The sequence below is a fragment of the Plecotus auritus genome, assembly GCF_963455305.1.
Source record: "Plecotus auritus genome assembly, chromosome: 6".
NCBI classification, from domain to species: Eukaryota; Metazoa; Chordata; class Mammalia; order Chiroptera; family Vespertilionidae; genus Plecotus; species Plecotus auritus.
The window spans coordinates 112,605,013-112,628,374 of NC_137773.1; the positions used below are offsets into that span (position 1 = coordinate 112,605,013).

The 23,362-nt window shown below is 48.7% G+C and overlaps 1 protein-coding gene across 1 annotated transcript in view; it reads right to left on the reverse strand.

Moving 5' to 3' along the window:
- LOC308250217 (bifunctional heparan sulfate N-deacetylase/N-sulfotransferase 3-like) overlaps positions 1-23,362 on the reverse strand; it is a gene marked incomplete at both ends in the record, with an annotated part of 79,619 nt that overhangs the window by 25,958 nt on the left and 30,299 nt on the right. Inside the window, 3 exon segments of the mRNA XM_080672628.1 lie at positions 13,004-13,132; positions 14,675-14,770; positions 14,772-14,846. Coding sequence (XP_080528754.1) covers positions 13,004-13,132; positions 14,675-14,770; positions 14,772-14,846 — 300 coding nt within the window.

Below are 23,362 nucleotides of genomic sequence, written 5' to 3' on the forward strand. Positions count from 1 at the left end.
GAGGAGGCTGGTTCCTGTGTGAGGAGGCTGGTTACTGTGTCAGGAGGCTGGTTACTGTGTGAGGAGTCTGGTTCCTGTGTGAGGAGGCTGGTTACTCTGTGAGGAGGCTGGTTACTCCGAGAAGAGGCTGGTTACTTTGAGAGGAGGCTGGTTACTGTGTGAGGAGGCTGGTTACTCCGAGAAGAGGCTGGTTACTTTGAGAGGAGGCTGGTTACTGTGTGAGGAGGCTGGTTACTCCGAGAGGAAGCTGGTTACTATGTGAGGAGGCTGGTTACTCTGAGAGGAGGCTGGTTACTGTGTGAGGAGGCTGCTTACTGTGTGAGGAGGCTGGTTACACCGAGAGGAAGCTGGTTACTGTGTGAGGAGGCTGGTTACTCCGAGAGGAAGCTGGTTACTGTGTGAGGAGGCTGGTTACTCTGAGAAGGCTGGTTACTGTGTGAGGAGGCTGGTCACTGTGTGAGGAGGCTGGTTACTCTGTGAGAAGGCAGGTTACTCCGAGAAGAGGCTGGTTACTTTTTTTTTTTTTTCAAATTTTTATTAAGGTATTATATGTGTACATATCTTACCATTGCTCCCCCACCCCTCTCCCTCACCCCCCAATGTTTTGCATCCGTTGGTTACTCTTATATGCATGCATACAAGTCCTTCAGTTGATCTCTTATTTCCCCCACCTCTCCCTAACCTTACCGCTGTAATTAGACAGTCTGTTTGATGCTTTACTGCCTCTGTAACTATCTTTTTGTTCATCAGTTTATAATGTTTTTCATTATCCCCAAATGAGTGAGATCATGTGGTATTTTTCTTTCATTGACTGGCTTATTTCACTTAGCATAATGTTCTCTAATTCCATCCAGGTGCCTACAAATGGTAGTAATTCCTTCTTTTTTATGGCAGCATAGTATTCCATTGTGTAGATGTACCATAGTTTTCTGATCCAGTCATCTGCTGACGGGCACCTAGGCTGTTTCCAAATCTTAGCTATTGTAAATTGTGCTGCTATGAACATAGGGGTGCATATATCCTTTCTGATTGGTGTTTCTGGTTTCTTAGGATATATTCCTAGGAGTGGGATTACTGGGTCAAATGGGAGTTCCATTTTCAGTTTTTTGAGGAAACTCCATACTGTTCTCCACAGTGGCTGCACCAGTCTGCATTCCCACCAGCAGTGCACGAGGGTTCCTTTTTCTCCGCATCCTCGCCAACACTTGTCGTTTGTTGATTTGTTGATGATAGCCATTCTGACAGGTGTGAGATGGTATCGCATTGTGGTTTTGATTTGCATCTCTCGGATAATTAGTGACTTTGAGCATGTTTTCATGTGTCTCTTGGCCTTCCTTCTGTCTTCTTTCGAAAAGATTCTATTTAGGTCTGTTGCCCATTTTTTTATTGGATCATTTATCTTCCTTTTATTAAGTTGTATAAGCTGCCTGTAGATGTTGGAAATTAAACCTTTATCAGTGATACCATTTGCAAATATGTTCTCCCATACAGTGGGGTTTCTTGTTGTTTTGTTGATGGTTTCTTTTGCTGTGCAAAAGCTTTTTATTTTGATGTAGTCCCATTTGTTTATTTTCTCTTTGGCTTCCGTTGCCCTAGGGGCAGTATCAGTGAAAAAGTTCTTTTGGCATATGTCTGAGATTTTGCTGCCTGTGGATTCCTCTAGTATTTTTATGGTTTCCCGTCTTATATTTAAGTCCTGTATCCATTTTGAGTTTATTTTTGTGTATGGTGTAAGTTGGTGATCTAGTTTCATTTTTTTTGCATGTATCTGTCCAATTTTCCCAACACCATTTATTGAAGAGACTGTCTTGACTCCATTGTATGCTCATGCCTCCTTTGTCAAATATTAATTGCGCATATTGGTTTGGGTTGATATCTGGATTCTCTATTCTATTCCATTGATCTATATGTCTGTTCTTGTGCCAGTACCAGGCTGTTTTGAGGACAGTGGCTTTGTAATACAGCTTGAAATCTGGTATTGAGATCCCTCCTACTTTATTCTTCTTTCTCAGGATTGCTGTGGCTATTCGGGGTCTTTTTTTATTCCAGATGAATTTTTGGAGAGTTCTTTCTAGGTCTGTGAAATATGCTGTTGGTATTTTAATGGGGAGTGCATTGAATCTATAGATTGCTTTGGGTAGTATGGACATTTTGATGATGTTGATTCTACCAATCCATGAACATGGTATGTTCTTCCATCTGTTTACATCTTCCTCTATCTCTTTTTTCAGTGTCCTGTAGTTTTCCGCATATAGGTCTTTTACCTCCTTGGTTAGGTTTATTCCTAAGTATCTTAATTTTTTTTGGTGCGATGGAAAATGGGATTGCTTTTTTAGTCTCTCTTTCTGTAAGTTCACTGTTGTTGTATAGAAATGCCATAGATTTCTTGGCGTTAATTTTGTATCCTGCTACCTTGCCGAATTCATTTATTAAGTCTGTTAGTTTTTTGATGGAGTCTTTCGGGTTTTTTATGTACAATATCATGTCATCTGCAAATAAGGACAGCTTTACTTCTTCTTTTCCAATTTGGATGCCTTTTATTTCTTCTTCTTGTCTAATTGCAATGGCTAATACTTCCAGTACTATGTCAAACAGGAGTGGTGAGAGTGGGCATCCTTGTCTTGTTCCTGTTCTTAGGGGAAATGGTTTTAGTTTTTGCCCATTGAGTATGATGTTAGCTGTGGGTTTATCATATATAGCTTTTATTATGTTGAGGTATGATCCTTCTATTCCCACCTTGTTGAGAGTTTTTATCAAGAAAGGGTGTTGGATTTTGTCAAATGCTTTTTCTGCATCAATTGATATGACTATGTGATTTTTATCTTTCAATTTGTTTATGTGATGTATCACATTTATTGATTTTCGGATATTGTACCATCCTTGCATTCCTGGGATAAACCCTCCTTGGTCATGGTGTATGATCTTTCTGATGTACTGCTAGATCCGATTTGCTAGAATTTTGTTCAGGATTTTGGCATCTACATTCATGAGGGATATTGGCCTGTAATTCTCCTTCATTGTGTTGTCTTTATATGGTTTTGGTATTAGGGTGATGCTGGCTTCATAGAAGGAGCTTGGAAGTGTTCCTTGCTCTTGAATGTTTTGGAATAGTCTGAGGAGGATAGGTTTTAGTTCTTCCTTGAATGTTTGGTAAAACTCTCCTGTGAAGCTGTCTGGTCCCGGGCTTTTGTTTGCCGGAAGCTCTTTGATGACTGCTTCAATTTCTTCCATAGTTACTGGCATATTGAGCTGTTTAGATTCTTCTTGATTGAGTTTTGGAAAGTTATATTTTTCTAGGAATATGTCCATTTCCTCCAGGTTGTCCAGTTTGTTGGAATAGAGTTGTTCATAGTATTTTTTAACAATCCTTTGTATTTCGGCAGGATCTGTTGTTATTTCACCTCTTTCATTTCTGATTTTCTTTATTTGGGTCCTCTCTCTTTGCTTCTTGGTGAGCCTGGCTAGAGGTTCATCAATCTTGTTTATCCTTTCAAAGAACCAGCTCTTGGTTTTGTTGATCTTTTGTATTGTTTCTTTGGTCTCTATGTCGTTTATCTCTGCTCTGATCTTTATTATTTCCTTCCTTCTGCTTACACTGGGCTTTTCTTGTTGCTCTTTTTCTAACTCTTTGAGTTGTTGGGTTAGGTAATTTATTACCATTGTTTCTTGTTTTTTGCAGTAGGCTTGTAGAGCTATGAACTTCCCTCTCAAGACTGCTTTCGCTGTGTCCCATAGATTTTGGATTGTAGTGTTTTCATTGTCATTTGTTGCCATGATGTTTTTTATTTATTCTTTGATCTCTCTGGTAACCCAGTCATGGTTTAATAGCATGCTGTTTAGCCTCCATGTGTTTGATTTCTTTGGGTTGTTTTTATTGTAGTTGATTTCCAGTTTTATGCCACTGTGGTCTGAGAAGATGCTTGATATGATTTCTATCTTCTTGAATTTGAAGAGACTTTGCCTATGTCCCAACATATGGTCTATCTTTGAAAATGACCCATGTGCACTTGAGAAGAATGTATATTCTGTGGCTTTGGGGTGAAATGTTCTGAAGATGTCAATTAATTCCATCTGGTCTAGTGAGTCATTTAGGATTGATGTTTCTTTGCTGATTTTTTGTTTAGAGGATTTGTCCAATGGTGATAGTGGGGTATTAAAGTCTCCTACTATGATTGTATTGCTGTCAATGTCTCCCTTGATATCCTCCAGGAGTTTTTTTATGTATTTGGGTGCTCCTGTATTGGGTGCATATATGTTTACCAGAGTTATTTCTTCCTGTTGGATTGCTCCCTTTAGTATTATGAAGTGGCCTTCCTTATCTCTTGTTATGTCCTTCATTTTGAGATCTAATTTGTCAGATATAAGTATTGCTACCCCAGCTTTTTTTTCAGTTCCATTTGCCTAGAAAACCTTTTTCCATCCCTTCACCCTTAGTCTGTGTGTGTCTTTTTTTCTGAGGTGGGTTTCTTGTAGACAGCAGATATATGGGTCATGTTTTCTTATCCAATCCATTACCCTATGTCTTTTGATTGGGGAATTTAATCTGTTTACATTTAAAGTTATTATGGATAGGTACTTATTTGTCGCCATTCCTATTCTTTACACCTGTGTTCCTTCTTCGCTTCCTATTTCTTTTTTTTTTTTTACAGCAGACCCTTTAGCATTTCTTGCATTGCTGGTTTGGTGGTAATAAATTCCCTTAGTCCTTTTTTGTGTGTGAAGCTCCTGATTTCACCTTCAATTTTGATTGATAGCCTTGCTGGGTACAGTATTCTTGGATTCAGACCCTTCCTTTGCATGACTTTGTATATTTCATTCCATTCCCTTCTGGCCTGATCAGTTTCTGCTGAGAAATCAGTTGCTAGTCTGATGGGGGTTCCTTTGTATGTAACTTTCTGTCTCTCTCTTGCCGCTTTTAAGATTCTTACTTTGTCGTTGGTGTTTGCCAATTTAATTATAATGTGCCTTGGCGTCAGTCTTTTGGGGTTCATTTTGCTTGGGACTCTGTGAGCTTCTTGGATTTGTGTGGGTTTTTTCTTCTCTATATCAGAGAAATTTTCTGTCATTATTTCTTCAAAGAGGTTTTCTATTCCTTGCTCAGCTTCCTTTCCTTCTGGAACCCCTATTATGCGTATGTTGTTTTGTTTCGTGTTGTCCCAAAGTTCCCTTAGGCTCTCCTCCTGCCTTTTAATTTTTTTTTCTAGAAGTTGCTCTACTTGGGTATTTTTTCCCATCTTGTCTTCTAGCTCACTGATGTGGTCCTCTGCTTCTTCTAGTCTACTCTTGATGCTTTCTATTGAGTTCTTTACAGCAGTGATGTCATTTTTCATTTCTTCTTGGTTCTTCTTCATTTCCTCTTGGTTCTTGCTCATATTGTTGAATTTGTCTTCCATTCTTTTCAGCCACCTTATGTCCATTTCTCTGAATTCTTTTTCTGGAAGGTTGCTTGCCTCCATTTCGTTTACTTCCTTTTCTGGTGATGCCTGCTTTTCTGTCATATGTGGGCTGTGTCTTTGTCTCCTCATGGTCTCTCTCTCTGGGTGTCTGGTTATGTAGTTCTCTCTCTCCTGCGTTGATTTAAAGGCACAAAACACAGCACCACCAGGTACAACACACAAGGCACTGAACAGAAATGTATTCACGATATTAATAACCTCCAATAAAGGTGACCACCAGAGAAAGGCAAATTAGGGGATAGGTGAGAAAGAAGAAGAGGAAAAAGAAAGAAAGAAGAAGAAGAAGAAAAAAAGGAGTGTCAAAATGAAATTGGGAAAAGGGATAAAAAGAAGAAAAAAAAAGTAAGAGAGACAAGAAAGAGACTAAGAGAGAAAGGGAAACAGACTATATATATTGGGGATAAAACTCCAATAGAACAATCACTTATCCCAGCAAATGCCAGTAACAAGTACCTGGGGATTAATACAAACTACAACACCAACTAATATTGAGTGAGGCAAGGGAAAACAGAAGCACTAAACAAAACAAAAATAAACAAAAGAAGAATAAGCAAAACAATCTCACAAAAAAGCATAAAAATTCGATATAATCTACATTCAAGTGAACAACAACAAAAGGACAGAGAGAAAAACAATTTTTTGGATAGTTAAGACAGCGAAGAGAGAGGTGTGTATGGACTTGGAGCAGGGGATTGGAGATTAGATATATAAGTAGGGTGAAATTTTAACAGGGGGTAAACAGAAAGAATAGGGAAAATCTAAAGCAGGAAAAGGGTAAGATAAACAGGACACCGAAAAGGGAAAAGTGAGGAAGAGAGTGATGGCATAAAGGTAGAGTTGAGATAGAGTAAAATGATGCTAAAGGAAAGGTAAAAATAGAATGTAGAACATTAATCCCAAAACAAAATGAAGAGAAAATAAAATGACACTTAAAAAAAAAAGAAAAAATAGCAGTAGTAATAATATGGATTGAAAATAAAAATGTAATAATTAAAAAGGTAAAATCAAGTGAGGAAAAAAGAAAAAAATTAGTTTCTTGAGTAAAAGATGCAAAAAATGAAAATAAAAAAATAAAAAATAAAAATAAAATGTGCAGTAGTGAAGGTCATCCACTTCCTCTGTTGTTCTGTTTGGCACGCCTGTTTCTCAGTCCGGACAGTATTGCAGTTCCCTGCGTTCCACTGCTCTTCAGTGATGTAAGCCAGTCCTGATTTTAAGCAGGCGGTGTGTCTTAATTTCTTTATTTCTTTATTTTTGATTACACAAGAGTCAATTTGTGATTCAGCCCCTGGGTGGCAGTGTTTCTGGATTGACTTCTGGGTTTATCTATGGCCTCTCTAGGCAGTGTTAGAGCCTTCTTTCCCTGTGGCACTCGCCACCGGCCTGTGGGCGTGGTCTGCCTCAGAGCTGACTCTCCGATGGTCACTTCCTGCTCTGATCCCCAGGTTCCAGAAAAACAACTTTCCCCTGCAGTCTCCCAGGGTGTCCCCAACTGGGTGATCCTGTGTATTGGGCTTAGTAATCAGAAGCAAGAATTTCAAGAGGAAAAAGCCCAAGTGTGCGCACTCCGTGGCTGCGCGTAAGTCTAGCACACCCCTGAAATTCTTAGGGTGTCCCTGCACTTCAGATCAAAATGGGTTGCTTTTTAGAGAGCCCTTCTGTTAGCAGCTCTGAGGACCCCCTTCCACATTCACAGATCACGCCAGCCCCAGCAGCCACCGATTTTTCTAGGCACAGACTTCCCTGGTCCTTCAGCTCCCGCAAAACGCGCGTTCCTCTCTCGTGCTGGGACCAGAGACCTCACCTTATCCTAGGCGAAATCTGACCTTTCCGTGGTGGAGTGTAGAGCTCCTCTGAACCCGTGTGTTTGCGCCAATTGGGGAGCGTTGTTCTGGGGCTCACAGCTGTTCCGTGGGTGCCGCAGTTGTGGATTCTCAGGCTTCCGATAAGCTCCACTTTCCGGTTCCAGATGGCGGCGACTCCGGGTCCAAGCCCGCAGCTCCTGGAGGGGACCCAGCCGCAGTGGGGGCTGTCAGGTAAGGGGAACCCCGTCTAGCAGTCTCCCGCCTTCTTCTGGAGTTCAACTGTCCCCCAACTTGCCAACAAACACTCCTAGTGCGACCCTCAGCTGTTCTTTCTTTCTGCTCCGGGACAAGGCTCGGAACACGTCTGTCTATTCCGCCGCCATTTTTCCGACCTTGAGGCTGGTTACTTTGTGAGGAGGCTGGTTACAGTGTGAGGAGGCTGGTTACTGTGTGAGGAAGCTGGTTACTCTGAGGATTCTGGTTACTGTGTGAGGAGGCAGGTTACTCTGAGAGGAGGCTGGTTACTGTGTGAGGAGGCTGGTTACTGTGTGAGGAAGCTGGTTACTCTGAGGATTCTGGTTACTGTGTGAGGAGGCTGGTTACTGTGCGAGGAGGCTGGTTACTGTGTGAGGAGGCTGGTTACTGTGTGAGGAAGCTGGTTACTCTGAGGATTCTGGTTACTGTGTGAGGAGGCAGGTTACTCTGAGAGGAGGCTGGTTACTGTGTGAGGAGGCTGGTTACTGTGTGAGGAGGCTGGTTACTCCGTGAGGGGGCTGGTTACTGTGTGAGGAGGCTGGTTAACCCGAGAGGAGGCTGGTTACTGTTTGAGGAAGCTGGTCACTGTGTCAGGAGGCTGGTTACTGTGTAAGGAGGCTGGTTACTGTGTGAGGAGGCTGGTTAATGTGTGAGGAGGCTGGTTAACCCGAGAGGATGCTGGTTACTGTTTGAGGAAGCTGGTCACTGTGTCAGGAGGCTGGTTACTATGTAAGGAGGCTGGTTACTGTGTGAGGAGGCTGGTTAATGTGTGAGGAGGCTGGTTACTGTATGAGGAGGCTGGTCACTGTGTCAGGAGGCTGGTTACTGTGTGAGGAGGCTGGTTACTGTGTGACAAGGCTGGGTACTGTGTGAGAAGGCTGGTTACTCCGAAAGGAGGCTGGTCACTGTGTGAGGAGGCTGGTTACTGTGTGAGAAGGCTGGGTACTGTGTGAGGAGGCTGGTTAACCCGAGAGGAGGCTGGTTACTGTTTGAGGAGGCTGGTTACTGTGTGAGGAGGCTGGTTACTGTTTGAGGAGGCTGGTTACTCTGTGAGGAGGCTGGTTACTGTGTGAGGAGGCTGGTTACTGTGTGAGGAGGCTGGTTACTGTTTGAGGAAGCTGGTCACTGTGTCAGGAGGCTGGTTACTGTGTGAGGAGGCTGGTTACTGTGTTAGGAGGCTGGTTACTCTGAGAGGAGGCTGGTTACTGTGTGAGGAGGCTGTTTACTGTGTGAGGAGGCTGGTTACTCTGAGAGGAGGCTGTTTACTGTGTGAGGAGGCTGGTTTTTGTGTGAGGAGGCTGGTTACTGTGTGAGGAGGCTGGTTACTGTGTGAGGAGGCTGGTTACTCTGTGAGGAGTCTTGTTACTGTGTGAGGAAGCTGGTCACTCTGTCAGGAGGCTGGTTACTGTGTGAGGAGGCTGGTTACTGTGTGAGGAGGTTGGTTACTCTGTGAGGAGGCTGGTTACTCCGAGAAGGGTCTGGTTACTTTGTGAGGAGGCTGATTACTCTGTGAGGAGGCTGGTTACTGTGTGAGAAGGCCTGTTACTCCGTGAGGAGGCTGGTTACTGTGTGAGGAGGCTCGTTACTGTGTGAGGAGGCTGGTTACTCCGTGAGGAGGCTGGTTACTGTGTGAGGAGGCTGGTTACTGTGTGAGGAGGCTGGTTACTGTGTGAGGAGGCTGGTTAATGTGTGAGGAGGCTGGTTACTGTGTGAGGAGGCTGGTTAATGTGTGAGGAGGGTGGTTACTCTGAAAGGAGGCTGTTCACTGTGTGAGGGGGCTGGTTACTGTGTGAGGAGGCTGCTTACTCCGAGAGGAGGTGTTACTCTGTCAGGAGTCTGGTTACTGTGTGAGGAGGCTGGTTACTCTGTGAAGAGGCTGGTTACTTTGTGAGGAGGCTGGTTACTGTGTGAGGAGGCTGGTTACTCCGAGAGGAGGCTGGTTACTGTGTGAGGAGGCTGGTTACTCTGTGAGGAGGCGGGTTACTCCGAGAAGAGGCTGGTTACTTTGTGAGGAGGCTGGTTACTGTGTGAGGAGGCTGGTTACTGTGTGAGGAGGCTGGTTACTGTGTGAGGAAGCTGGTTACTCTGAGGATTCTGGTTACTGTGTGAGGAGACTGGTAACTGTGTGAGGAGGCTGGTTACTGTGTGAGGAGTCTGGTTACTGTGTGAGGAGGCTGGTTACTCCGAGAGGAGGTGTTACTCTGTCAGGAGTCTGGTTACTGTGTGAGGAGGCTGGTTACTCCGAGAGGAGGTGTTACTCTGTCAGGAGTCTGGTTACTGTGTGAGGAGGCTGGTTACTCTGTGAAGAGGCTGGTTACTTTGTGAGGAGGCTGGTTACTGTGTGAGGAGGCTGGTTACTGTGTGAGGAGGCTGGTTACTCTGTGAGGAGGCGGGTTACTCCGAGAAGAGGCTGGTTACTTTGTGAGGAGGCTGGTTACTGTGTGAGGAGGCTGGTTACTGTGTGAGGAGGCATGTTACTCTGAGGATTCTGGTTACTGTGTGAGGATACTGGTAACTGTGTGAGGAGGCTGGTTACTGTGTGAGGAGGCTGGTTTCTGTGTGAGGAGGCTGGTTACTGTGTGAGGAGGCTGGTTTCTGTGTGAGGAGGCTGGTTACTGTGTGAGGAGGCTGGTTACTCCGTGAGGGGGCTGGTTACTGTGTGAGGAGGCTGGTTAACCCGAGAGGAGGCTGGTTACTGTTTGAGGAAGCTGGTCACTGTGTCAGGAGGCTGGTTACTGTGTAAGGAGGCTGGTTACTGTGTGAGGAGGCTGTTTACTGTGTGAGGAGGCTGGTTACTCTGAGAGGAGGCTGGTTACTGTTTGAGGAAGCTGGTCACTGTGTCAGGAGGCTGGTTACTGTGTAAGGAGGCTGGTTACTGTGTGAGGAGGCTGGTTAATGTGTGAGGAGGCTGGTTACTGTATGAGGAGGCTGGTCACTCTGTCAGGAGGCTGGTTACTGTGTGAGGAGGCTGGTTACTGTGTGACAAGGCTGGGTACTGTGTGAGAAGGCTGGTTACTCCGAAAGGAGGCTGGTCACTGTGTGAGGAGGCTGGTTTTTGTGTGAGGAGGCTGGTTACCTCGAGAGGAGGCTGGTTACTGTGTGAGGAGGCTGGTTACTCTGTGAGGAGTCTTGTTACTGTGTGAGGAAGCTGGTCACTCTGTCAGGAGGCTGGTTACTGTGTGAGGAGGTTGGTTACTCTGTGAGGAGGCTGGTTACTGTGTGAGGAGGTTGGTTACTGTGTGAGGAGGCTTGTTACTCCGAGAAGGGTCTGGTTACTTTGTGAGGAGGCTGAGTACTCTGTGAGGAGGCTGGTTACTGTGTGAGGAGGCCTGTTACTCCGTGAGGAGGCTGGTTACTGTGTGAGGAGGCTGGTTACTGTGTGAGGAGGCTGGTTACTCCGTGAGGAGGCTGGTTACTGTGTGAGGAGGCTGGTTACTGTGTGAGGAGGCTGGTTACTCCGTGAGGAGGCTGGTTACTGTGTGAGGAGGCTGGTTACTGTGTGAGGAGGCTGGTTACTCCGTGAGGAGGCTGGTTACTGTGTGAGGAGGCTGGTTACTGTGTGAGGAGGCTGGTTACTCCGTGAGGAGGCTGGTTACTGTGTGAGGAGGCTGGTTACTGTGTGAGGAGGCTGGTTACTGTGTGAGGAGGCTCGTTACTGTGTGAGGAGGCTGGTTACTGTGTGAGGAGGCTGGTTACTGTGTGAGGAGGCTGGTTACTGTGTGAGGAGGCTGGTTTCTGTGTGTGGAGGCTGGGGACCTTTGCTGGGAGGAGTGTGCCTCTGAGAATACAGAGCCCCTCTCACACTGTCCTGACGATGGTGGCCCCTTGTTATGTGGAAATGTGGGAAGACCCTTTTAAAGATGCATTCATTAAAGTCCTCCTTATATTTTCCTTTTCAACTCTGGTGTGTTGAAATATCTGTACTAGTAAGAGGCATAGCTTCTTTCCAGTATACATTTCCCTTTTGACAGTGAAAAACAGACGCATTTGGTTTCCCCAGTTAACGGCACATCTGCCCAAGGCCTGCCTGGTTTTGGACGCTGACGATGGCTCGTCCGATCCCCGCTTATGGGAATACATCTCTTCTGCTGCCAGTGTCCACTCTCACCCCTCTCCGCTCCCCTCTCCAACCTGAGGAGGAGGGTCACCTGCTCACTCCCAGCATGCACTGGGCCATTGTCACCTTCACCACACGCCTGATCTCAACATGGACTTTGGGGTGGAGAGCTCCCGGGAAGCCGGCCAGCATCCTCCCCTGTCCTGCCGGGCAGCCGCCACTGCAGGGGGCACATCTCCCCTTGGCAAGGCTGGGCTGCGGTGGGGACCAGCTCTTTCCCCGCACCGTGGGCTGCCGCTGCACCCCGACATTGGCGTGGGCGCCCAGAGGAGCCAGCGTGGGTTCCTGCCCGCCTTAGTGTCTGACAAAGCCTGTCACTTTATCCCCAGCGTTTATGGAGAGTAATGGTCTCCTGACTGTGTTCTCAATCAGGAAAGAGCAGTTTTGTGGGGAAGTTTTTCTCCTCCTTCCCCCCGGGGATCCGCATCCACACAGACAAAGTCGCCAAATATTGTGGATAAAAGCCTGACAAGGGTCACAGTTTGCTAAACCTTCAGGGAGCCGGGCAGTTAGTTTAGTCCAAGTTAGTATCCAAGATTCACACAAGCTTACAGCAAGATTATTTTTTCAACTAAGAAAATAATTTGGTTTTCCATTAGTGAAAAGTATAAAATATTTCTTGCAAATCTATTGTATATGAATGATCCAATTTTGAATTTCTCCCTTGTTAGGTGGAACTGATTTGAACCAGAAAGCTCTAGAATTACAATACCTCTAAGAATTGATTATGTGTCAATGCAACTACTGGTTCCCATGATTATCTCCTCATAGTCCCATTGCTCTATGATGGAAGGAAATGTGAAACATCGAATTTTGTAGATTATAGATCAAAGTGTCTTACAATTATTGGTGGAAATGTTAGTGTTTCGAGAACAGCATATTATGAACTGAGTCTCCATCTCAGAATCAGGTGCTGGTTTAACCCTTTGCCTGAGTATTACTTGCCGAATTGAGAAAAAAGCGAAGAAAGCCATATCAGGTGATTCTGAAGATACTTTCATTTGTAAAGAACAGGTAAGTTAGGCCCAGCCGTTATTGCTCAGTGGTTGAGCATTAACCTATGAACCAGGACGTCACAGTTAGATTCCTGGTCAAGGGCACATGTCCAGGTGGTGGGCTCCATCCCCAGTAGGGGGTGTGTAGGAGGCAGCCGATCAATGATTCTCTCCCATCATTGATGTCTCTCTCTCTCTCGCTCCCTCTCCTTTCCTCTCTGAAATCAATAAAAATATATTTAAAAAAAAGGAACAGAGAAGTTAGACGATCAGGTTATTTCTGGTGTATAAGTCAGGATTGTTGGTGTTGGGGTGGAGGTTAATTTGCATCTGCCCTCACTTTTCATTATTTACTGGAGACCTGGAGGGACTTACTGGGTTGAGGACAAAGGTGAAGAAGAGCTCCCCGCCCTGGATGCTCCTGTCCAGCGCCTCGGGGCCTCCCGGGTACTCCCTGTGGAAAATCGTGTGCGTGAGGAGTCCGCACGTTTGTCTTGGGAGAACCTGCAAGAAGAATGAACAGTCAGGAGAACGTGCCTCCCAAGCCACTCATGTGTCGGAATCCAGCTTTATTTTTTCTTGCGGAAGAAGGCGCGCAAGCTGGCGTCAGGATTCAGGCCTCACTGGGCACAGAACCCCTCCCAGTCTTGGTCCAGCGGGCACCGGGGAGCATCCAGAACACGCGTTAAACTAGGTGAGACTGTGGATTATCTTACTAGCAGGCACGCGTCTGTGTTAAACCCCCAATCGGTACTTCTGTTACGAAGCCCAGTGTGTCCAGCATCTTAAGAAACAAAACCACAATGAGGGGCACGAGACCTAAACAAACAGGGGAGGCGTCCGCACTGCGTTGTGATTCGTCGGGAAAGTGTCAGGGCGATCCTTCCTGCCCGGTCCTGCACACGCATCAGGAATGAAGCCAGTTACTAACGTCACGCAGGTCTTAGGAGGTGACATTGTCAATCAGAGCCCACGCTGGAGCCTTGAAGCCTCGTCTGCCCCAGTGGGAAGGGCCCGCCAGGGGCCCAGGTCCGCGGCCCCCAGTCCCAGAGGTCAGACAGGTGATGCACCGGTCAGTCCCTTTATCAAGTGTTACAAGCAAACGACAGAAGGTCACTTAGTGGAAAGCCCCCTTCCCTCCCCTTGCATGTGGAGTCCATGACGCTTCAATCGCGCATGCTGGTGATGAGGACTTGCCCCAGACTCTCACAGCTTCCCCGCACTTCTCAGCGCAGTCACAGCAGACGGTGCGGCGGGAGGCCGTGCCCTTGGCCGGGCCTGGCTTCACGACCCCATTCCCACCCGTGTTTGCCATCACCCCCTGAGTGGCAGGAAGTGAACGATGGGCTTTGGCCCACGCATTCTACAGACTCTCCCACGGCGGCCCTGCTCCTTGTCCTGAGCGCTGAGTCCGCAGCTGCTCTGACTGGGTTTACAGTGCCGCCCGCTCTGCCCATCTCCCCCTCCACGGCCCCCCCACCGGCCTTGTTTGATTTTGGGGAAAATGAGGCCGGAATCCCTTTGGGAAGGCTCACAGAGTGTTAGGTAGCGACAGGTCTTTACAACATATGTTTGTCACCAGCGTGAAAAAAAAAAAACACAACTAAACACACACAGAGCGGGTGGAGAGGGAGGGCCTGCCGTGTGCTCACCTGTGACCCGCACGGGTCAGGCGGGACTTCACAGGCGCTGGGCGCGGTCAGCACTGAGGTTCATTCTGACCTGGTGAAGTCGGGGAAACTGGGGCCTGTTACGGGGAGCACAGTCAACACGCAGAGCCCACGGAGGTTACACACGAGGCCACCTTTTGGAGGAGACGCTCCCACACTGTGGGCTCCTCAGATGCCATGTTCCCTTAGCCTACCTGCAGTGCAGGCGGCTGGGCAAGAATAAGCTACTTGAGGAGTTCAAAGGAGACGCCCCTGGCTTAGCTCTGAGGGGTGCACCTCCCGCTGGGATCCTTTCCTGCAGGCGTGCTCTCAGGGCGCCGCTGGGGTTCCCCTCCCAGTGCGCTGGGACCCGGACTGCCCGCCCCAGCCGGCTCACCATGATGTTCCTGTGGACGAAGCCCCTGCGTTGCCGCACCGGCTTCAGGTGCGGGTACTCCGTTGTGCTGGTCACCTGGACGCCCCACACCTGCTTCTAGCCCATGCACTGGGTAGACACCCGAGTGGTGCGGGGCTACCACGTAGCCCGTGTCCATGGGGAGGCCGTGCGCCTAGACAGGGGTGGGCAAACTTTTTGACTCGAGGGCCACAATGGGTTCTTAAACTGGACCGGAGGGCCGGAACAAAAGCATGGATGGAGTGTTTGTGTGAACTAATATAAATTCAAAGTAAAGGAGCGGAGGGGAGAGCAAGAGAACCGGATAGAACAGCCGGATCCGGCCCGCGGGCTGTAGTTTGCCCATGGCTGATGAGCAGAGGCTGGTTAGTGCGGGTGGATCCGGCTCCACCCTCGTCCTACCCCAGAGGCCACGTGTTATGCCGCCTTTAACCCTATTGCCACTTGTTGGTAAAATTAGAGTCAACATGTCCTGCGCCAGAAGCCCTGAAGCCTGGCAGCGGTTGCTGGCGGCTGCTGGTGCGTTTGTGTAAGAAAGAGCTGCGGGTGTGTTTGTGTCAGAGCTGCGGGTGTGTTTGTGTAAGAAAGAGCTGCGGGTGTGTTTGTGTCAGAGCTGCGGGTGTGTTTGTGTCAGAGCTGCGGGTGTGTTTGTGTAAGAAAGAGCTGCGGGTGCGTTTGTATAAGAAAGAGCTGCGGGTGCATTTGTGTCAGAGCTGCGGGTGCATTTGTGTAAAAAGGAGCTGCGGGTGCGTTTGTGTAAAAAGGAGCTGCGGGTGCGTTTGTGTAAGAGCTGCGGGTGTGTTTGTGTCAGAGCTGCCGGGACAGGACCAGCGACTTCCTTGCACATATGGGACCTGCCTCCACACCCAGCACAGCCCCGAGTCCTGCGCTCTGTTCCCATGAGCGCTCACCCACTCGGCGTGCCCGCTAGACAAACCACATTCATTAGTTCGGAGGCGCCCAGGGCGCTGCACCTGAGGAGGCAGGTATGTTGCCTGTTGCCCAGTTTCTACCAAGTCCGCTGCCTTCCTGTCGTCCCTCTGCATGTGGCCAGCGACAGACCACACTCCCTGCTCGGGTGACACTTTACAGAGCCCTGGTCTGTGACGTCACTGCCCTATGGTGGTGAGAGTGCAAGGTACTGGGAGCCAAATCGTCTGGAAGCTAAGTGACTTGAGGTCAAACTGTTGTACTTCCAGTTTAAAGAAATAGCTCCAAATTACACACACACTCTCACACGCGCACACACACGCATGTGCAAACACACTCACACATGCACACACATGCATGTGCACACACATGTGCACACACATGCACTCACACACATGCACACACACACAATTCTCGTCTATCGGTTGGTCCTGTGAATTCCAAAATGAAACCGTGTGACCTGGACTCCCCTGGAGGGGCTGGGACAAGTTGGGCAGTGAGAGGGTGGCTGGTCCGACAGTGTCTGTGGCTGAGAGATGAGCAGGGATTCCTAGAAAGGGCTGTGGCGTGGGCAGCAGGGAGCATGTCTCCTCTGCAGGTATTTCATTTCCCATCCGTCTCTGTCAGTTGCCGCCTAGTCCTCAACAGCTCCACCCAGGCTCCCTGTGCGTCAGTCCCGGCTCTCCCCAGTGAGGAGCAAGCGCAGATGCGGGGACCATCAGGCTGTGCAGTGCCCTGAGGGGCAGCAGATGCCCCCTGCGGGCACCGAAGAAGTGAGAGGTTGGGCACGATGCCACAGCCTGGATGATGGGGGCAAAGGCGGGTGTGGAGCCCCCGGACACAGGAGGGAGACAGCCACAATGATGTCCTCACCTAGTGTCCCCCGACTCCTTCCCACTGCCGCCTGCCTTCGGGCCTCCCCCGCTTCTGGCGATGCCCCTCAGGGGTGTGCTGCACACTGTACACTGTGCGCCCCCCTGGAATGGTCATGGTTTAAGTTCAGGGCAGTCAGCGGTGGGGAGTGGGGAGTGGGCTGGAGGGGGAGCCACGTGGCTGTGAGTGTTGGGGTTGGGGGGTGCCAGGACCATTGGGGTTTCTGAAGAACGAGAGCCAAAGTCTCCAGTTCTTCGTTTCAGTTGCATCTTTTAGAAATGACATTTATGCAATTATTGTTATGCTATTTATAATTTCGCTAAAAACAGAACAAAAATAGCTCATTGCTCCTTCACTTTTTTTGCTGATGTTATAAAACTCAAACTAAAGCACTTTAATTTTTTTCAACAAAAAATCATTTCCCGACGCATACTCTGTGCTGGGAAAGGTCAGCGGCCTTTCCCTCTAAATCGGCTTGGGAATGTGAGCAGTGGCAATGGGCCAAGGAGAGGCGATGCACTGCAACCAGGGAACGCAAAGGAGACAATGAGCAGCTACAGTGAACCATCGTCTCCAAAGGCACAGGTCGGAACAGAGGCGGCATTCACAGCCACGAACCACAGGATCAGATCCCAGCACCTCCAAAGCTGTGCACAGCCACCAACCGCAGGATCAGATCCCAGCACCTCCAAAGCTGTGCACAGCCACCAACCGCAGGATCAGATCCCAGCACCTCCAAAGCTGTGCACAGCCACCAACCGCAGGATCAGATCCCAGCACCTCCAAAGCTGTGCACAGCCACCAACCGCAGGATCAGATCCCAGCACCTCCAAAGCTGTGCACAGCCACCAACCGCAGGATCAGATCCCAGCACCTCCAAAGCTGTGCACAGCCACCAACCGCAGGATCAGATCCCAGCACCTCCAAAGCTGTGCACAGCCACCAACCGCAGGATCAGATCCCAGCACCTCCAAAGCTGTGCACAGCCACCAACCGCAGGATCAGATCCCAGCACCTCCAAAGCTGTGCACAGCCACCAACCGCAGGATCAGATCCCAGCACCTCCAAAGCTGTGTGCCTGCTGGTGACAGCTCGGGTGGCTTTGGAGCCATGAGGAGCCTGCTCTGTCCCAGGAGCCCCGGGAGAAAGGGAGGTCTGCAAGGTGAGGCCTTGCCTTGTTCTGGAATATTCCCCAATATTTGGGAACCGATGTGTGGACGAAAGGGGCCACATGCTGACCTGACAAGCCCACGGGAGGCCTGCATGGCAGTCCTGCAAACTCAGAGACCTAAACTCACCACAAAGGATGGTCTGAAATTAAACTTTAACTAAACGCAGTTGTGGTCGGCAGTTACATCTTAGGCCAGTATCTTCACTGACAAGGTCAACCTTTACCTTAACTGATCCTGTCTGTCTTTTTGCATCTATGATAACATACCCTTGTTATCTGGGTAACTTGTAACTTCCCTTTTTCTGGAGCACAACCAAATGTGGTGGGCGCAACCAAATGTGGTGGGCGCCAGGACAGAGACCACAAATTCCTTCATTATCATGTTAATTGTTCCTGCACCCACCTAAGCATGTGTCCATCATTTTACTTTTTATCCAATCCCAGGGGTTTCCCTGCTTTGCTTTCTCCTGCCTCTCTAGTCTATCACCAATGGATTTCATGTAACCCACCTATGCACCTTTCCTTTGATTGCAATGTATAAATACAGATGTAACCCGCCATTCTCCAGAGCATTATCTCAATTCGTTGAGGTTCTGCTTCCTGGCATATGCCAACAGTTTGGCTCAAATAAACTCATGGAAAGTCTTTACAGGTTTCAATGGTTTTACGTGAGCAGATGTAAGCACATGTTTTTTCTTTCTAGCTTTTAATATTAAAGAAATAGGAGTTTTTAGCCTTGTCTCATGTGTAAATACCACTTCCAGGGGCAAAGCCGGGCGAGCCAGGCTCAGCTGGAGGTCGGGGAGTTGAGGTTTGGTTCTGACCGTTAACATTGCACATGTTCAAGCATGTTCCTGGTATGTTTTCACATGGGAGATCTGTGAAGAAATTATTACCTTAGTATAGGAACCTGACTTTTTTTTCAATTTGTGACATAAAGGGGTTGCGCAAGTAATCACTAAGGTTTTGCTTTAAAATTCCGTGTTCTTTTTACATGCTCTTTGTGGTTTTAGAAGTGTTGTTATATTCGAATGCTAAATAAGAAGGTCCTATTTTAATCCATGATCTAATCCTAAACTAACACGTGTAATCTTCCTCCCGTATATTTAAGGAATAACCTCCTAAAACGGGAGGAGGTTATTTACATATGTGGACGAAAGGGGCCACATGCTAACATGACAAGCTCAGGGGAGGCCTGCATGGTGGTCTTGCAAACTCAGAGACCTAAAGGAACCACAAAGGATGGTCTGAAATTAAACTTTAACTAAAAGCAAATATGGGGGTTAGTCACCTCCTAGGCTGGTATCTTCACTGACAAGGTCAACCTTTACCTTAACTGAGCCTATCTGTCTTTTTGCATCTATGATAACATACCCTTGAAATGTCTGGGTAACTTGTAACTTCCCTTTTTCTGAACCCCTCAGGGCACAACCAAATGCCCTTGGTGCCAGGACAGATACCACAAATTCCCTCATTGTTATTGTTATCATGATAATTGTTGACTGTTAACTATCCTGCACCCACCTAATAAAAGAAGCACGTGTCTATCATTTTACTCTTTATCCAATCCCAGAGGTTGCCCCCTTTGCTTTCTCCCGCCTCTCTAGTCTTTCACCTATGGATCTCATGTGACCCACCTACGTCCCTCCTTTGGTTGTAATCCTATATAACAGTGTTTCTCAACCTTTCTAATGCTGCGACCCTTTAATACAGTTCCTCATGTTGTGGTGACCCCCAACCATAAAATTATTTTCTTTGCTACTTCATAACTGTATGTTTGCTACTGTTGGGAGGGACAAGGCCAGCAGGGGAGGGCAGTTGGGGGTGACCAGGCTGCAAGGGAGGGCAGTTGTGGGTGATCAAGCCTGCAGGGGAGGGCAGTTAGGGGTGACCAAGCCAGCAGAGGAGGGAAGTTGGGGGCGACCAGGCCTGCAGGGAAAGGCAGTTCGGAGGGACCCAGGCCTGCAGGGGAGGGCAGTTAGGAGTAACCAGGCCTGCAGGGGAGGGCAATTAGGAGTGACCAGGCCTGCAGGGGAGGGCAGTTGGGGGGAACCTAGGCCTGCAGGGGAGAGCAGTCGGGGGAGACCAGGCCTGCAGGGGAGGGCAGTTAGGGGTGACCAGGCCTGCAGGGGAGGGCTGTTAGGGGCAAACAGGCTGGCAGGGGACCAGTTAGGCATCAATCAGGCTGGCAGGGGAGTGGTTAGGGGGTGATCAGACTGGCAGGCAGAAGCAGTTAGGGGCAATCAGGAAGGCAGGCAGGCGAGCAGTTGGGAGCCAGCAGTCCTGGATTGTGAGAGGGATCCCAGATTGGAGAGGGCACAGGCTGGGTTGAGGGACACCCCCCTCCCTTATGCACAAATTTCATGCACCGGGCCTCTAGCTAAAAAATAAAATAAACAAAATGAAATGGCCAGTACCTGCTGGGACTCCTGGGGACAGGGGGCAGCACAGTCACAAAGCAGCAGGCTGGTGACCAGACTTGGCAGGGTATATGCCACCAAGACTCACTCCCTTATGTGCCCAGCAGGTGATAGATGGACCCTCGGACCCACTGAGAGGATGGAAGACATGATGTAAGCACCGTCACTGGTAAAGCACTTCTCAATGTCCTTGCATTTCCTTAACGTTATTCCCTTTCTTCTTGAAACAATCCTATATAATAAAAGCCTAATATGCCAAGTGTCAGTTGTCCAGTAGGCCGTTCAACCAATCAAAGCGTAATATGCTAATAATATGCTAAGGTCACTCAACTGCTTGCTATGACGTGCACTGACCACCCAGACGCTCCAACTGGTAGTTTAGCTTGCTGCTGGGGTCAGGCCAAGCAGGACTGAGTGAGACAGGCCAGACATGCCCTGGAGCCCTCCTGCAGTCCCTCCCCAGCTGATCAACTTCTCATGTCCCTTCCTGGCCCCGATCATGCACCAGTGGGGTCCCTCAGTCTGGCCTGCGCCCTCTCGCAATCCTGGATCCCTTGGGGGATGTTGGAGAGCCAGTTTTGGCCCCATTCTGCAGGCCAGGCCTAGGGACCCCACTGGTGCATGAATTTGTGCACAAGGCCTCTAATAACAAACAAGACAGGGAAACAAAGGGAAACTAAGACTCCGCCCACCACCAGCCCCACCCTCGGAAAACCCGCCTTCTTATTTTAGAGCAGGCATTTCTAAACGAAGACACACTATCACCTGTTTTACTGGAACATGTTTTGCTACCCAGCACACGTGTCTTCTGGACCCAGTACCCAGGCTGCATGTGGATAGAAGGTAAAACCATCCCTACATTGGACAAGGCTGTGACAGTGACAGCAGCACAGCCTCCTGGACACACCGTGCTCCCTCCCAACACCGCCCAGCTGACCACAGAGCTGTCTGGAGGCGTCGGGTGGGACCTGCCAGCAGACACGAGAGGTAGGCGCCCCGTTCAGCAGCGGCCCCGGGAGGGGTTCGGAAAGGGTGCAATGCAGCTTTAACCTTCCTTGTCACGGCGACCTCCAAGGAAGAACCATTTGGGAACGGTGACAGGCTTTCTTCCTAATAGCATATCCTGTCTTTCAAGTGGGTTTCCACTTAGCAGAGCGTGCTACTCCCCTCAGAGGCCCTTCAGAATATTTTAAGTGCCGTCCTATCTTCGTTGCGTGTCTCCCACGTAAACACACCACGAACGGGTGCACTTTGGCAAGAACTCTCCACAGAGCCATGTAAACACTTGTACTCCTGCGTGGTCTTTTTGAATTGCCATGGTTTCTTCAAGTGGACACATAAAGGAGTTTGTAGAAATGTAAAAACAACAACAACAGAATTTGTGAAGCTTTCATTTTCTTCTGCTGTAGCAAAATAACTGAAAATAAAATGCTCTGAGGGCACAGTGGAGAGCTTGGTGGGTGTCGTTTCGGAGTCCGAGGTGATGAGTTTTCCGTGGACTTTTGGGCTCCTGGAGAGGCCATAAAGCTTGAACCATTCGGAGCAGACTCTGATTCCCACGGTGCCAGCAGACACAGTGACCCTTTCCGAAAATATATGAGGCTGATTGCAGACGAGCGGTCATTGAGTAAACATAGTGCCGATTTTAATGTAAGTTTACTGTCCCTGAAGGAACAGAAGCGCTGACATTGACCGTGGTGTGTATGACTATCGCATGCCCCTGGTGTTGGTACAGCCACCTGGCTGGGCGATGCTTGTGGTGGAGGCTGCAGAACACAGAAATGACATGAGTCCTGTACACAGCCATCGGAAAGAAAAACCTGGTATGAAGTCAGATTTTAATATTCCGAATTTGTTTAAAAATATGACTCTTCAGGGAAGTAGTAACTTTTGGATCGTGAGGTTTTTATTATAGCGATCAATAACAGCATCAATGGGATGCCAATTTTTAATGCTGGTCCCACAGGCTCTGGAGTGACCAAGGACACAAATCAACCAACAAAATGAAACAAGTAAAAATGATATAAAACATCGACGTGAGAGCGACACACACCGATTGGTTGACTCCCGCTTGCACCCTGACTGGGGATGGAACCTACAACTGAATTATGTGCCCTTGACCAGGAATCAAACCTGAGACCCTTCGGTCTGAGGGCCGATTCCACTGAGCAACACCGGCCAGGGCTGTGACTAACTTTCTGAACACATGATGCAAGTCCCTCCTACATCCTCAGGTTGGTTGTTGTATTCAGGGGAGATCCTCACAGTATTTGCCAGGCAGTGCTGGGCACTGGCCGTGAGTCCTTGCTGTGGAGCTGGGCCCCGCAGCTGTGGGAGGGTCGGTGGCACAGGGTAAGGCTGCTGTATTAACACATTTCAATTGTGTAGGAACTGGCATGGCCTGCATGTGTTTTTTTTTTTTTTTTTTTTAAATGTATTTTATTGGTATTTCACAGAGAGGAAGGGAGAGGGATAGAGAGCTAGAAACATCATTGAGAGAGAAACATCGATCAGCTGCCTCCTGCACACCTCCCACTGGGGATGTGCCCGCAACCAAGGTACATGCCCTTGACCGGAATCGAACCCGGGACCTTTCAGTCCGCAGGCCGACGCTCTATCCACTGAGCCAAACTGGTTTCGGCGGCCTGCATGTTTTTAAGCTGAACACTGGCCCTGCTTACACATCCCCGTGTCTCCTCCCTCCCAAGGTCCTTCAGCATCTCTGTGAAGCCAGCACAGACGCCACTGCGTCGCCACCCTGCCTGCATGTGGCGGGTGCAGTGCCCAGCTGACTCTGCAGGGCCCAGCCCCTCTGCTCCCACAGGACCCCTGGAACGACCCCCTGTTCCCAATATCCATAAAGGGACATCAAATGTGCCTTCTTATAAAGCGCTCCACTCGGTACAGATCATGGAGTTCGTCTATTCTCCAGCTGCCACGCAAACCGAGTAATCCAGCGTCACATATTCCTGAAGCCAGCAAGTCTCTCCATCTACTTGAAGTTATGTTTGATGCTGTGGTCGTTGCTTCCGTGTTAGAGAAGTGAAGGCGCTCACTGAGCGGGAGAACTGCATGACTGGCCATAGACACTCAGCTCGTGGGAAGGGCAGGTCCTGCTGAGCTCGGGGAATAGAGAAGGACAGTGTTTGGAGGAGCGATGACAGCGCCAGCAGAAGGACCGCCCCCACGAGATTCCATGCGCTCAGGACACAGCGCTAAGTTGAACAGGGCCTTTGACAGTGTGAGGTATCACCAACCCTGGCAATGAGTTCTGTG